At 35.7% G+C, this 17358-nt stretch overlaps 1 protein-coding gene across 1 annotated transcript; it reads left to right on the forward strand.

Moving 5' to 3' along the window:
• The first annotated feature begins 15887 nt into the window (after positions 1 to 15887).
• LOC140613359 (olfactory receptor 4C16-like) lies at positions 15888 to 16820 on the forward strand. Its single transcript, XM_072791890.1, has one exon. The coding sequence runs from the start codon at positions 15888 to 15890 to the stop codon at positions 16818 to 16820; it is 933 nt and encodes a 310-aa protein (XP_072647991.1).
• The last annotated feature ends 538 nt before the right edge of the window (positions 16821 to 17358 follow it).

A 17358-nucleotide genomic window follows, 5' to 3' on the forward strand; every position in this document is an offset into this window, starting at 1 on the left:
ATACTATGTCTTGGATAAAATGGTATTTTTTCAGTATTTTTCCTGACCCTTGTCCTTGAGTATATTTCAGCCTTCCAGGCAGGACCTGGCTATCAGATGTCAAAAAGCAGCCAAGAGTCTTTTATTATTATTCAAATTTCCACTACTTCTAAATTTCAGCAAAAATGGCAATTTTTGTCATTTTTAGTAGTTAAGCATTGTGTGTAATATTCTCCAGGAATTAGCCTTTTTGGAAGCAAGTGTAGTTGTTCAAAAATTGAATAAGCAAGGCAGTCCTTAGAACTGCAGTAGCCCAGCAGTGGGAATGTTGAGCTCTAGAGTTAACAGATCTTCAACTGATTCAAAGAGGGAGGAAGATTGAAGGATGCACAAGTTTTTGGGAAAAGAAAGCTATATTGAAAATTTAACATAAACTATCATATTCAGAGAATCTTTACACGTTTCTCTGGTGTGTATTTTGCATTTTCATGGAGGAACATTATTGCTAAAAGTTACAGGTGATGAAGTGTGATGACAACTTTGCCATAATTTTCCTACTAGTAAGTCAGAGTACTATTTTTTTCAAATTTTGGGAGGGAGAGAGAGAGAAAGAGAGAGAATGAAAGAGGAAGAGAGAGAATGTGGGATGTGGAGAAGCAGAGGGAGAAGAAAAGAGAAAGAATCTTAAGGAAGCTCCATGCTCATCTCCTAGGATATGAGGCTGGATCCAATGACCCTGAGATAATGACCTGAGCTGAAATACCCAGATGCTTACCTGACTGAGCCACGCAGGTGGCCTACAAGTCAAATTGCTTTCTAATGACTGAAGGTGTAATTGAAGTTTAATTAACAAAAATTATCTATAAGAACTTACACACCAAATAGAACTATATTTTAGTACGCAAAACATTGAACTAGCAGAATTCTGTATCTGATTGGATGTAAGGTATGAAGAGAAAAGCGAAGAGTGATTTAAAGAGCTTGACAGGAGAATTTGCTGGAATGGACTTGCCATCACTTGAGAAGACAAAGACTCTGAGAGAGGAGCATGATGATGGTGGGAGGGTGGGGAACAGTGAGTGGCTGAGGAATCAGGAGTTCATTTTTTTTTCCTTTTTTTTACCTCTTGAATTTGAGATTTTATTAGACAACAAAGTAGAGATTTGGACAGGCGATTAGATATACAGGTGTGGAATTAGGAAGCGTGATCTGGGATGCAGATGTAAGTGTGAATAGTCAGCAGCTAGGTAACATTTAGAGCCATGGGATTGGGTACATTTATTGAAGCAGTGTGTATTGACAGAGGAAAAGAGGACCTAGGACCTACAACCTTAGAAGTCAGAGAAAAAGCAGAATCAACAGGAGTATGAAAGGTGACCTGCAAAGTAGAAAGACAATCAAGAAACCACGGTAAATAGGAAACTGAGTGGACAAAGTGCAAATCCTTTAGGATTAGGTGAAATTTGGAGCCCGAATTTAAACCTACTACTTGACTTGGGCGCCACCTTGTGGAACTCTTGCGTAAGAGTCAAATTAACCAAAGGGTTGTAGAAGCCACAGAAATTACCGTCAAACCAGGTTGCCCTCATCTGAACAGGGTGGTATGTAGCTTTTTCCTTTATCTGTTTAGGAAATTGTCCTGGAAAGCAGTTCTTTATCTGGGACTTATCATAACATTGGCTTAGCTTATCTGTCCACGGGTGGGACAAGTTCTCCCCCTTAAAAAAATGTCAATTTTTTTGAGTAATTAGCCTTTCCTTTTTCCTCAAGGTTTAGAATCTTGTCTATTTTTCCCTGAAAGAAATGAACATTGATGTGCTTTAGTTAAGAGTTAACTAGTTAAGATCATTTAGTCCTGTAAATGGTCTATTTGGCCTCTTCTTCAGACAGATTTTAAAACACCTCAAAGCTGGCAGCAAGCCCGATGTAAACTCTGGTATTCCTACCCAGCTGCAATCTGGAGAGTGTCATCAATTGCCGATTTTATCCCAGATATGTGTAGCTACTTTTATAATCAGCAAGAGCCTTCCACTTCATCATATCTATTATTATAAATGTTGTTCAAATCAGTTTTCATAGGATAGATTATTCAAGTCACTTATACAGTTTCATTTCCCCCTAAAGCATACAATTCCAGGACTAAAGGGCTGGCTCATTATGCTTCTGCTCTTTGGATGACTTTTTCCAATCTCAGGGCAGGAGGTCATCTAAGTTCATAGATACCTGACAAAGGAGAATTATTACAATATAGAACCATCTTTAAAATCTCCTGGTTCTTTTTTGAAGTTGAGAACATTTTTGATACATTTCTGACATTTCTCACAGCCCCAGAAGAGTTTAATAATTGTACCACATTCAGCTTTTTAGCATGATTTGGGGCCGTTTTATGGGAAGCCTCTTAACGTTCAGAGGATTTAGAAAGCAAGTTGTGGCTATATCAAGAGGACATTTAAATTTAGGTTCTTAACATGTGGTACCTGGATGAGAAAGTATAAACTTCATTCCAAGAAAATGGAAATTTTCTTATTTGTGACAAAACTCACATTCTAGAGTGAAAAAATTAGTTGTGTGGGTTTTGCTGATACAGATATCTTATTATTTGTATTTGCATGTACATTTACCACTTCTGTTGGTCTTCACATTTTTCAGATCTGAATTCCCAGTTGGTCGGATTTAACTGCCCACTAGAATTTCCTTAATTCTCCTTGTAGCAATGGCTAAGTGCTGATGAATTTCTTGAATTTTGTGCATCCTGAAAGTCTTTACTTCAGCTTTGTTGTTAAAGATGTTTTTAGTGAGGATTGGATTCTAGGTGGACAATTTTTGTTTGAGTATTTTAATGATGTTGCTCTATTCTCTTCTGCTCCACTGATTTACCATGTTTCTGGTGAGAAGTTTGCTGTGATTTTTATCTTTATTCTGCTGTACAGAGAGTGTCTTTTCTTGTGGCTACTTTTAGCATTTTCACTTTATCAGTGTTTTTGACCAATTTCTAATGATGTATATCGTAGTGTGGTGTACTTCATGATTTTGTGCCTTGTATGATATGGATCTGTGAATTTGTAGTTTTCATTAAATTCGGAAATAATATGGCCATCATTTCTGTTTTCTGTTCTTTCTCCCATCCTGCTGTTTGAAGATTCCGATTATCCATACATTAGGCTATTTGAAGTTCTTTTTTAGCTCATGGATGCTCTATGTATTTGTTTTTCAGTCCCTTTTTCCTTTGTTTTCACTTTGATAGTTTCTATTTGATAGTTTCTATGGTTATGTCTTCAAGTTTACTAACCTTTTTTGCTGCAGTGTCCGATCTGTTAATCTGTTATTCTCATATCAGTTATTATATTATTAATCACTGGAATTTTAACTTGGGTCTTTTTTGTGTTTTCCATGTCTCTACTTACCATATGCAATCTTTTCTCTACTTTCTTGAAAATATTTAATGCAGTGATAATAATAATTTTAATGTACTCATTTATTAAATCTATAATCATTGTCATTTTGTGTGTGTGTGTGTGTGTGTGTGTGTGTTTCTGTGTGGGAGAGTTGGATCGTTTATCCCCTCATATTATGGATGATGTATTCCTGCCTCTTTACGTGCTTCATAATTTTTTATTGCATCTTAGACATTATGACTTTAACCTTGGTTGCTGGATATTTTGCATTTCTATAACTGTTTTTGAACTTTGTTAAATAAGACCAGAACAGTGTTTAGTCCATGATGAATGTTTCTTCCCTATTGAGGCAATGAACTTTTGAATACTTTATCTGGTGCTTTATGAATTATGAAGTTTTATAGTTTGATGGTTGGGAAACCCAAACTATTTCAGGTCCTGTGTGTGTGCCAGAGATTGCTTTCTCTAATTCTGCCTAATGTCCTAAAGATGCACAACATCCTAAAAATCTCAACTCTCCATGAGTTAACCTACACATTAAAGAGCTTTCCAGTAAAACCACTAATCATATATATTTTTAACTAGACAAACTGGTTCCTCTTGAAAAATAAATATGCAAAACACAGGTGGGTAATTTGAACAAAAAATTGGGGGAAAAGTCTCTCAAATAAAATATAGCACCCAGCTACAAATAATTACAAATGTGTGGTAAGAGCATTGGAATAGACTAATTACTGAAGCTGAACATGAATCTTTGAATAGGCATCAGCTTTTGGAATAAGGTTAATGTGATATTTAAATTACTGGGAACAAATGAGTGATTAAAAAGATTGTTAAGACAAGTGTGTGTGTAGCTACCTGGAAAAATATTCTTTATGCCATGGAAAATAAAAATAGTTAAAAATTTAAATAGAAGATACTTGTTGGTGTAGTAAAGAAAATTATGGCAAAAGTGTGCTGCAGCTCTGTGGTAGAGAAGGCTTTTCTAATAATGATGCAAGGGAAGTTGGAAGTGAGAGGCTTTCCTAATAAGATTAAGCAGATTAAGACTCCTAATAAGACTAACATTAAGTAAGTGTCTATCCTAATAAAATAAGAATAAGGGAATTTAAGGATTGAGGAGAAATGAGAAGAAAAAAACAGTAAAAATGATAATTTTCTTAAAATTACAAGGAAAAGAAGGACCTGTACTTTATTTATTTATTTTTACATTTATTTATGATAGTCACAGAGAGAGAGAGAGAGGCAGAGACACAGGCAGAGGGAGAAGCAGGCTCCATGCACCGGGAGCCCGACGTGGGATTCGATCCCGGGTCTCCAGGATCACGCCCTGGGCCAAAGGCAGGCGCCAAACCGCTGCGCCACCCAGGGATCCCGGACCTGTGCTTTATATTTGGGGAATCTTTTCTAATCTTAGGAGCGTTTGTGGAAAGATATGAATGAGAAAATCCAGTCTTATGTTCTCAGAAGAGCTCAGCTTCTCATGATCCAATGTGTTTGAGAATTTATTTATTATACCTTTTATGCTCCAAATTTGTCAAAACACAGCAAGAATAAAAATCTTAGCAATTGTTAGTTCTCCAGTTTTCTTTTAGTAGCTGGGAACAATGGGTCAGTTTCTGTTGTAGCATGCCCTGCTGGGAAGCCATCCTGAGAGATTATTTTGGAGATCTTTGTGGGTACCAGAAGTGGTATTTAGAGCATTTACCATTCCCAGATGGTTTCATGAAACGCAGATTTTCCTTCCTTTCAAAGACTGTGTTTCTAACTTGACTCAATATTCTTTATCTTAACATTTCTTTCTTTTCCTCCTTTCTGCCCTATTCAGGAAACTTTCTTCAATATCTCATTGGAGGAATTCCTCAAGACCCTTTGCAATGGTCCTCATTCTCTACCAATATCCAAGCCAAAGAAAAAAGTAAAAATATTTTTGAAAGATAAATTTCATTCTTTAAGAGACTTAAACATTTCATAATTGAGTATCATAATTTAAATATTACCAGACTGTGCTAGCCATATTAGATAATTTTGCTAATAAATTTGAGGCAAGAATAAAAAATAGAATTCCTTTATCAATGAGGATTTAGGTTAAAAAAATGGAAAAAGAACTTGTGTAATTTAATTTGCTTTGTGATTCTATTTGTGCCTGTTCCTGAAATGATTTGTTATCAGTTGCAGCTGTGGCTCTCATGAGTGTGCTCACATTTTGGGAAAGACATTAGTACTCTAATTATTAATATTAAAAGAATGATTATCCAAATCACATCCAAAATATTTCACATCTGAAAGAAAACTGAAGTGAAAAAAAAACAACAGATGAGGTATTTTCTCCAAGTTCCACTTAAAATGTTCATTAACATTTGAGAGTAAATATTTGCATACCAGCAGTGAATATGAATGCCATGACTAATCTGTAGTGGTACCATTATGTAGATTGAAGACAGCAGTAACCTATGCAGTCATAGCCCTAAAGGGCAGAGACAATCAGAAATGGCACTGATGCAAGCCTTTGTCTCTTCAGCCCTTCAAATGCTGAAATCTAAACGAATAAATTATTGTGGCTGAATATCAAGGCTGAAGCTGAGCTTCAGAGCATCCCTATTTAAAAGTCTTCTGCAATTTTGAGAAACAATGGTCTACACATTATCAAGGTACACTTAGGTGCCATGTGTGTAAACAGTGGACACTTCAATGGATCATACAAGTCTTGAATGTGTAAATGGCATTGTGCCCACGTTCTGAGTGACAGGAAGCAGGAGAAGAGTGATTTTAGGAAGATGTTCCATGTAAATGAAGGGAGTTGGCATGAGCTCACGAATAGGGAGAAAGACAGGAGGCCTCAGTTGCCATTCATGACTGGGCAGAGCATTGGAGACAGAAGCACCATTCAAGGTGGCTGATGTAATGTCTTCAGAGAATCTTTTATTATGTTGGGGGAATTGGGGCCTGCTAGTAGGAGTCTTTTCAGCAGTTCAATAGTAGGATTTGGCTCCAAAGCTTCTTGCCAAGAAACCATTGGCTTCTAGAAGAAGTTGTCACTGGGGAGTTGATCAACAAAAGTGCCTGTTAGTGTGGAAGTGGTTTTGGCACAAATCATTCTGATAATTAAAGCATTGCATCAGCCTTGGAGACCAAGAGACCATGTTGGAAGGAGATATTGACCACAGTTTGCTGTATACCTCAGGGAATCCATTTTTCCTTTCCTGTGTCATGAGCCAAAGGCAGGGGCTGGAGTTCCAAGGGATCCGTAAGTAAGGCTAACCTAAAGAATACATACTGTCATAGCCTCAGGATAGATCATGACCCCAATAAATTACACCTTATGGAAAAAAAAAAGAACTGGTGTATGTGTATAAAAGTCTATATGGCAGCTAGTAAATCATTTTATTAAAGACTATTTTTTAGAGCACATTTATATTCATAGCAAAATTTAAAAAGGAAGGCACAGAAATTTCTCATGTATTGCCTGCCCCATAAGAACAGCCTCCTCATTATCAGCGTCCCCTTACCAGAGTCATATGTTTGTTGTAATTGAATTGACATTGACAAATCATAATCACCCATGGTCCGTAGTTTACCTTAGGGTTCACTCTTGTGCATTCTGTAGGTTTGGGCAAATGGATAATAATGACATGTACCCATCATCATAGTATGTGTGGATAGTTCTACTGCCCTAAAGATCCTCTGGGCTTCACCTATTCATCTCCCTCCACTACATCTTCAAATTGGGTTTTTAAATTATGAAATAGGCTGAAAGTAAATCTACTTTAATTAAGCTATAGTTTTGAATTTTTCACTTTTAAGAAGTTCTTTACAGGCTAAATAAAATACCTGCAGGTGGTCTGTTAGAAGGTACCAGGTCCACTTAGGTTCTGGACGTTCATTTATTTACAGAACTCTGTACCCTATCAATGAGACAGTAAAGATGGTATTTCATTATCATTTTTCAAACAGAAGATCTTATTCTACTTGACTAGGCTTTTGAGCCTAGGCTATAATTCTAGATAACAAAGAACTTTATGATAACATGCAATTCTCTGATTCATTACCATGCTTCTCCTAACCTCTGTGAGTCATCTTAAAATAATATAGGCTGTAGGAATGGCTGAAAATATTTTCATACATATGCTTCTTGTTAATGGAAACACATTCATATACCTCAAATATAACTTTCTAGATCACCTATTTTAATAATATTTAGTAAGGGGAAATTTTCTGCTTCAAAGAAACTCTCTTCCATTCACATGACATCAGTCTATTTTAGTGCTCCAAAATTTTATTCTAAATATGACACACATAAAGTAGCTAAGTATTGGCATTTTAAAAATTTGGGTGAGTTGACACACAATGTTAATTTCAGGTGTACAACTTAGTGATTTGACAATTTTATACATTATGCTGTGTTCACCACAAATATAGCTACCATCTACCCCATTACATTGTGAACAATTCACATTTTTAAATTGACAGTAAAACCTATAGACCCAATTGTTTTGTGGATTACAAGTTTATCCATGTTTTTAATTAAAACAACAGCAAAGTAGAACATTTTAAAACTTAATTCTTTGCTCATCAAGTGGAGGTATTAGATCTGTTTATAAAGAGACTAGAATATTTTTTGGCACATAGGTCAACTGCATTTCCTGGACTGCTTGTGGAAATGTATGGTATTGTCTTGTAAAGCTGAATATTTCCACATCCTGCAAACTACCAGTTACACTCATAGGAGACATGTTTATAAATGTTCACAGTTATTGTTCATAGTACTTAAATATTCATTGACAGGATAATGGGTAAACACATTTTGAAATAATCATACAATAGAGAATGTTAGGTTAGCAAAAATGAATTTACAACTAAATTCAAAAGCCAATATAAAACTTTGTAACATATATAATGTTGAATGAAAAAATAGCAGCAATTCCCAGAAGTCTGCATATAGTCTGCTAAATTCTTTAAAATTCAAAACTAGGCAAACCGAACAAGTGTTTATATGATAAAGATATTTTATTTTTAGGAAGCAAGGTAATTATACATTCAAAATTCAGAATGTTGATTTCCTTTGGGTGAAGCAGCAAACAAGATAAGGAAGGGGCTAAAATGGATTTAATTATTGGTAGTATTTTATTTTTGGGATAGGTTTAAGTTTACAAGTATATTATTTAAATAAATGTAAGAGAATAATAGAAAATGAATAAAGTAAAAGATGGTAAAACAGTTGGAAATGACTGGATTCTACAGTTAAAATTTTATGATAAGAATGAGTTTCTTCTGCTTGCCTGGTGGCTCTTCTTCCTTTTGTGTTAGCTCCATTTTAGATCAGGGTCTTTCTACTTATAGCAAGAGTTCCAGGTCTCTACTCCAGAAACTCCTTTAGGAAAAAAAATAATGCTTTTCTTCAAGAGTCCAAACAAAAATTTTAAGTTTGTATCTCATTTGCTAATAGATCCCTGACCTAATCATTGCAACTGGGGGAAATGCTTTCTGATCAGCATAGGTGTCATATTCTCACCTTTGGGGCATAACACTACTCATAACTTCTGATTTCAAATCAATCAGGGCTCATTAAGACAGATTTTATAGTTCATCTTTAGCATCTTTGTGAGGCAGGAAAGGTGTATCTGCTGAAGTGTTAGATATGTTTCTTCCAAACAGCAAATGTCCATCAAAGGTCCTCCTTATTGATGCTACATTCTACACCACTTTATGAAAAATATCACACTCTATTATGAGGATAACCTGACAGTTTCAAGGCCCTTTTTGATCATCAGTGGGATCCAATGTCTCAGTGCTATTGATCCTAAATGCTACTGAGGCACATCAATGAAGGGACTCCTAGTTGTTTCCCAAGACCTGACCTCACTTCTATCTGCTGTCTTTCTAAATTAGTAGATTTAGAGCAGTTCAGAAAGAATGTCTTCAACTTATTTCATCTATCATCATGTGGGTAATTTTTCAGAAGTAATTATAAATTATCACTCAAATTCTTTTTTTCAATTTGGTTTACTTATTTAATTCATTCATTCACTTAGTAACCAACAGGTAATTTAATGCACAATATGAACTGCTGTTTGTAAATGCTTGCTAGTAGATATGGTAAAAAATAAGATAGTGGTGATCCACACCCTGAATGAGTATTTAAACTTATGGAACTTACAAAGAATTGAGGAATAAAATCAGAATTCTTGGTTTCTGGTTCTCATGCAACATTTTCCTATTTTTAATTTTCTAAGACTGAGCGTTTCAATCAGAATTTGTATACATCTGAATTTTAGGCATTAGTGCTTAGGTGCTTTCATGCTGAAAGTCTCTTCCTTTGGATTCCAAGTCATCGTCCTCTTGTGATTTTACTCATGATCTTTGAACATGCTTCTTAAGAGTTTTCAGGCATTCTTTTATATGTTGATGTAACCTTATATTTTATTGTTGCCTCACTTCTCCATACTACCTACCTTTTTTTTTTTTTTTTTTTGGTTGTGCAGGGTGACCTTACCCAATTTCTTGATTTAATTTATCATTTACAAGCAGTAATATCAAAATCTAGTTTTACATTCCTATCTTGAAATTTATACTTAAGAAAAATCCAAGTGCTTACTGAAAATTTTCACTCATATATTATATGGCTACCTACCTGTGTTCAAACTAATCTTATTGCTTTGTTATTAATCCTAAACTCCTCAACCTAGATACCAATACTAGCCATTAGAAATTTCCTTCATCATCATTTTCTAGTACTTCCTGGTTTTCAACTTAGGCTACTGTCAGGAAAATATATATACTGAGGAAAAATGATGAAAAAAAGAGAATTATTGATACAGATCTCCATGCTGAACTTAATAGATGTGCATCCTGACAAGCTGCTTAACTTCTGTGAATTTTAAGTATTTTTCATGTGAAATTTCATTGTTAACACCTACTTCATAAAATAGTTATGTAAGTGAAAAGATATGACTTATATAAAATGATAAAAGGTAGTATATAAAAGACATTTAATAAATATTTGGTGAAATAAAATTATTTCAATAAAATGAATTCCTTAACAAGTATCTTTGTACTAATATTAGTTAGCAAAACAAATGGAAATGTATTTGAAAAAATATGAGATATTTTTCGGTATACATACTAATACTCAAATCACTTGCTCCAGATCTCTGGTTCTTTGGTGGGGGTTGGCTATAGCACACAAAACAGAACCTCTAGTTTTAGGACACCATACTGTCTTCCCTAGATTGTACTTTTGAATAAATTATTAGATATAGAGAAGCTTGTTTCCTAAAGAGCAGAAGGGCAACTTAGGACATTGAGTGGGATCAGAGTAATTTCTTGGAGGCTCAGATTCTCTTTTGCCAAGGATAGATTTTTCTTCTTCCTGTTCTCTAGCACTATTCATTTGTATTTTCCTTTTTTTTTTTCTCTGTATCTTTGGTCAGCCTGAGGCACCTAATATCACCAAACTCTTATGTGTATTTGGTTCCTGAGTCTGAGGAGGGCTAACTTATTCTACTATGGGCTAAATGAGTGAATCAAAAGTTAAATGTATTACAACATCTGAGATGTTTCTGATTAACAAAGAAGGGAAAACTTTAGGGAATCATATTCTCTAGGGTGGTAATATTTTATTTCATTATGTCTTAAAATATCCTCTCTGGGATGCAGAATGGACATTTTTTTCTGGTGATCTATGGGAAGGCTGCTTTCAAAAAGGGTTGGAACTATTTGGCACTAACTTACATGTAGTGTTCTGACAGGTAAGTGACAGATTGCTCACATCTTTGTACTTGAGGCATCATTATAGAATAATCCAACAGATTTAAAAATATATTTCCATATATCTTGTGACTATTCCTTCCACTTCGTCTGAGAAGGGAACAGAAAAAAAGAGAATATTTTTTTAATTTACTGTTAATATAGTAAAGAAATAAAATGAAATATAAGTTTGGGAATAAAGTAATCTTTGAACTCAGCAAGTATTTTATGAGTACCAGGCATGTGAAAGCCTTTGTGTGGCTTCCCATTGTTGTGTGGAGATAGGAGGATGAGTTTCATGTCCTAAGGTTTGTTATAGTTTCTTGAGGTGGTTGATTGTAGAAAAGTTCACAAATGCTTTTCCCATAAGGTAGCTGAGGAGGATAAGTCCTCAGTCTGGACATCAAAAGTTAGAATAGCTTATTTATGGCTGGTGAGAAATTAGAGAAAAGGTCAATTGAGGCAGTGACCTTGACAGCTTTTGGAGAATACCAGCTATCCCATCTCTAAGTGACAGTTTTAGATAGAAAGTTGTGAAGTGTCTGGGTGTCTCAGTCTGTTGAGCAACTGACCTTTGATTTCAGCTCAGGTTGTGATGTCAGGGTCCTGGAATCAAGCCCTACTTTGGGCTCCATGCTCAGTGGGGAGTTTTCTTGAGATTCTCTTTCTTTCTCTCCCTCTGCCTCTCCCCTCCCCTGCTTTCTCTCTCTTTCTTTCTAAAATAAACAAATAAATAAATCTAAAAAGTAAATAGAAAGTTGTGCAACTAACTCCAATATGGAATTAGTGTTCTTCACATGTTTCCAAAATAATATCATAAGAATTTAATTTGCAGTTGACACACATCTGAGATTTAGTCCGAGACCTGAATAACTACTTCTCATGAAAAGTTCAGAGGAAACATGGCGATGTGGAGACAATGCAGTATTATGAAAATGAAAGGTAATGCACCATATATGTTGGAGGGTTTCTTTTTTAATCCTTCTTCAATTTGGGCTTTTAAGGGTAAAGAATCTGGGGGCAGTCTATTAACCTTTCCACAGAGAATGGTGGATTTTGCATAGAAATGAGTGTAGGGATTCTCTCAAAGTTAGAAATGTAGTGTAACCGAATCAAGGAAGGTTGGCTAGTTGAAGAAAGTCCTCAGGGAAAGCAGTGGTTCTCACCATGGCTGTTGCAGTAAAACAGATTTTTAGGTCAGAATGATCCGCTTGATACTTTTTATTCCACCTTCATCTATCCTCCACTTTTTTTTCTGTGTTTTTCTTTCAGCTCCTCTTTTTATCTCCAAACGCAACATGCAATTTGTTCATTACTCTGCTGACAAATTGAACCATTCAAAAGTTGGCTAAACTTGTTTGAAAAGTCTAGGTAGGTACAGTACTTATTAGAAGACTAGCTATTTTACTAGTGCTATTTGTCTCCAGGTCATTGCATCTCACCTTTGTATCAGATTCCTTGGAGAACCAGATGAAAGATGTTGATGTGTCTTTGGAAAAAATGGACATATGGTCATCCACAAAGACATGGGCAAAAACATGCCTCAGTTGCAGGAAGATATGAAAAATATCAAGGCTTTCCTTGCATTCTTTGTGAATTAAGGATTCATGTAAAAAATGTTAATGTTTAAGATGATCATTTTTTATGGATGTCAGAGTCTCACAATCTGACATGGCTGTGTGGTGCTCTTCAGAATACAACATCTATTCCATGTTTACTACATTGTTGAAAATTGATCTCAGCTTACTTCCCGGATTTATAAATTGGGAGCATGTTTGTCTGGCTGCTATAGACAACAGTTAGAAGGCCACTGTAGACTAATGATGTGGATGTGTTTTATAATCAGAATATTAATAAAACAATCAGATAAATATTATATGTTAAGAGATAATTGAGAAAATGTAATTTAAAAATGCTAAGTATCTACATGGTACAAGGCATTGGGGTTGGATCTGTGGAGAATAAAATCTTGAGAATAAATAGTTTTCAAAGATTCTTATTCCAAAAAAGAAGTTAAACAAAGCACTCATGTAATTGACTTTAAGCATAGAATGTAATATTATAAGAAAAACTATAAAGGATGTCATTGGAGAACAAGGGGTGGGGGTGGGGCGGATTTCTTTTATCACAAAATAATTACTGAAGATCTCCAGAGGAAGGTTCTTAGAATTTGGGTCCTGAAGTTTTGAGACAATTGAAGTAGGTAGAAATGAAATGATATTCCTGGTCGGAAGGAGATTAAGGATTAAGCTGATGGTTAAGTATTTGATGAGGAATCATTGTTATTAACAAGTTAATGAAACCATATATATTTATGCTTCTTAATTTATTTAAAAATATATGTCCACATGTGTAAATAATTTTGTTTTATAAATGGACAGTCTAAAGGGATTGATAACATACAAACCGAAACCACACACTTGAAAGAGTGGTTACAGTCATAGGCTATATTTTTCAAGTACGAATATTTTACAGTGGATCACTCTTTTGAATGAATAAGGAAAGAATGAGCTTATTGTACTGATTATGACACCAAGACTCATTTTTTTTTTTGTGGTTTAAAATCTTTGCCAAAGATTACACATTTGAATGAGATTTAAAAAACAACAACAAACTGGAATTCTAAAGTAAATAACATCATTAGACACTTTCCCAAGAGTGGTTTTTGTTTTGGAGGAAGATAAGGTACATTTCAAGTATGCTGGGGAGAAGAAACTTTACCGAGGGAGAGTAAAGTATATATAAGGGAAATTTTCTGTCTGTTTAGTCTATCTGTGCTACGGACACAACTTTCAAGACAGATATTGAAGGTATGATGAGTTTGGGAAGGAACACAATGGAATAAGTTAGTCTTCCAAATTGTATTTCAATATATCATCACATTTGAGTTTATACTTTTATTTGCATGCAGTGTCCCTCTCAACACAGATCTTTGAGAAGAAAGGTCGGGAGAAAATATTTTGTTTTTGGAAGTGAACTCAGTGGTAATCGTTTATTTTTCAGATTTGAAAAAGGAAATCTTCATTTGAAAGGAGTGAAATTTCAATGCTGAATGATTATTGACTTTGCCAGGATAGAAAACAAATGGAATGAAGTTCTTTTTTTTTTTTTTTTTTTAAGATTTTATTTATTTACTCATGAGAGATACACAGAGAGAGGCAGAGACATAGGCAGGGGGAGAAACAGGCTCCCTGCAGGAAGCCCAGTGTAGGACTGGATCCCGGAACCCCAGGATCATAACCTGAGCCAAAGGCAGATGCTCAACCGCTGAGCCACACAGGTGCCCTGGAATGAAGTCAGTTCTGACTATTTACTATTCCTCTTGTCTAAAACTGTACCTGCTCACCTCTTCTGAATCTGCTGTTACAAGCATGTGGGATTTTTTTGGTACCTGGAAAATAAAAACCCTATTGGGGATTACAATCATGATTTGTCCTACATGAACTGCCTGGTGGTATCTCCCCAAATGAGCTCAGAATCAAAGTGCTTAAACTAAAATTTGGATTACTGAAAACATGAGCTATTGAGTAATAATACTTCCTTTTCATTTGTATGTAACGTCAGGGATTTTGGGTCTCCTAAGGAGTGCTTTTCAGAAATGGGAAGGAGAAAATTAGAAATGCAATATTTGAGATATTATCAACTATCAAAGAACATTCATTCACTTATCTACATTAGTTTATGTCAAATACTAAATATCATAAATATGTTTGAAGGAAATAGAATATTATTTAGAAGTTATAAGGGGCACTGGGTAGCTCAGTGGTTGAGTGTTTGCCTTCGTCTCAGGTCATGATCCCGGAGTCCTGGGATCCAGTCCCACACTGGACTCCCTGCAGGGAGCCTGCTTCTCCCTCTGCCTATGTCTCTGTCTCTCTGTCTCTATGCATCTTGTGAATAAGTAAATAAAATCTTAAAAAAGAATAAGTTATCAGTATTTCCTGTTCCTCTTTTCAAGCCGTAATATCTGGGAGCAGGTGTTCAGTGAAGAAAGTCATATTATACATTTATAAAAATAAACATTCTCTTTAATATGTATAACAAATATATGGTGATAAATATATGCATAAAGAAGTCAGTATTTATGGGGCAAAATGAGGTGTGATTTTACGTTTATATCATGAACCTCCAAGGGCAGTTAAATATAACCAAAATGCCAAGTAATACCCCATCAAAACACGGGCCCAAAGGTTTATTAAATATGAAGAAATAATGAAGTTGATAATAAAATGGAGCCATATCTTTTAGCTTTATATTCATTAAATTGTCAAAATTAATCAGAATCATTTAAATGCTACAAGATTGTATCTGAAGAGGGCCTTAGGAGAATATAATCTTCATAAACTTGTTGAGACTCATAATGACCCTATGAAATGGTCATTATAAATAGAGGAACAGGAATGCCTGGGTGGCTCAGCAGTTGAGCATCTGCCTTTGGCTCAGCGTGTGATCCCCCTGTTCTGGGATCGAGTCCCACATCGGGCTCCCTGCGAGGAGCCTGCTTCTCCCTCTGCCAATGTCTCTGCCTTTTCTCTGAGTCTCTCATGAATAAATAAATAAAATCTTTAAAAAAATAAAATAAATAAACAGAGGGACAAATGAATGGTTGAAGTGACTTGTAGGAAAGTATCCCTAATACATCCATGATGAGAAATATTTATTTTTCTTAAAATATTCCATAAAACCACATATCACACCATGAATTAATTCCTTTATTTTTTACAGATCAGTAACTTCACACTCAACCTTCTCCTCATTCGTGAAATCATGCACCTGAATAATAATGTGACTGAGTTCATTCTGCTTGGATTGACCCAGGATCCTGTTAGAAAAAAAATAGTGTTTGTCACTTTTTTGTTTTTCTATTTGGGGACATTGCTGGGTAACTTTCTGATTATTACTACTATCAAGACCAGCCAGACACTAGGGAGTCCAATGTACTTCTTCCTTTTCCACCTATCCTTGTCTGACACCTGCTTCTGTACTTCCATAGCCCCTAGAATGATTGTTGATGCACTTTTGAAAAGGGCCACAATCTCTTTCAGGGAGTGCATGATACAAGTCTTTTCATTCCACTTCTTTGGCTGCCTGGAGATCTTCATCCTTATCCTCATGGCTGCTGACCGCTATGTGGCCATCTGTAAGCCCCTGCACTACACAACCATCATGAGTCGACAGGTCTGTGCTGTGCTGGTGGCTATTGCCTGGGTGGGGTCCTGTGTGCATTCTTTAGCTCAGATTTTTCTGGCCCTGAGTTTACCTTTCTGTGGTCCCAATGTGATCGATCACTATCTTTGTGACTTGCAGCCCTTGTTGAAACTTGCCTGTGCAGATACCTATGTGATCAATCTACTGTTGGTATCCAATAGTGGGGCCATTTGTACACTGAGTTTTGTCATGCTGATGTGCTCCTATGTTGTCATCTTGTATTCTCTGAGAAATCACAGTGCTGAAGGGAGGAGGAAAGCCCTCTCCACCTGCATCTCCCACATCATTGTAGTCGTCTTGTTCTTTGGTCCTTGCATATTTCTATACACACGCCCTGCAACCACCTTTCCCATGGATAAGATGATAGCTGTATTTTATACACTTGGAACACCTTTGATCAATCCTCTGATTTACACACTTAGGAATGCAGAAGTGAAAAATGCCATGAAGAAGTTATGGAGGAAGAAGTTGATTTCAGATGACAAAAGATGAATAGGAGTTTCAAATTTTTCTTCACAGTTTGGATTTGCCTAGAAGTCCACAGAGAATGTTATCTTTTTATTGTGGTGTTAGCATAATCTGGGGGCTTGAGAATTCATTTCTTCAAGAATGAACATATAAACCGGTTAGTGTTGAGTCAGTTTCATGCAGCCTAGGGAGCAGAGGAAGAGACAGCATCAGGTACAAACAGCCATGTCATGACAAGTGCTTTAGATGTTCACTACTGTGTCTCCTCTTGCCTGCCTAGTATCACTGTAGTCTTAATTTAGTGTTTTCCCTGCCCTTTTTCATGTTGACTTCTGGTATTCTCTTTATAGTTACACTTTTGTATGCTTGTATCCACAGCCTGGCTGGCTTTTCCTCTTTCAAATGGCTTCCTTTGTATTAGACACTTCAGTCATATCATATTTGATCATGGACTGTCAACTTGGATGTTTTTTTTTTGTGATTGAGCAGAAAGCACCAGATTCAAATAATTGTAAAACCTTCATATTTTAAGGGACAATCTATAATCTAAGCAATCTCCCTT

Source organism: Canis lupus, chromosome 21 (genome assembly GCF_048164855.1).
Source record: "Canis lupus baileyi chromosome 21, mCanLup2.hap1, whole genome shotgun sequence".
NCBI lineage: Eukaryota > Metazoa > Chordata > Mammalia > Carnivora > Canidae > Canis > Canis lupus.

Excerpts from the sequence above, each read along its gene's own strand:
- LOC140613359 (XM_072791890.1), top strand. The coding sequence starts at position 15,888 with ATGCACCTGAATAATAATGTGACTGAGTTCATTCTGCTTGGATTGACC.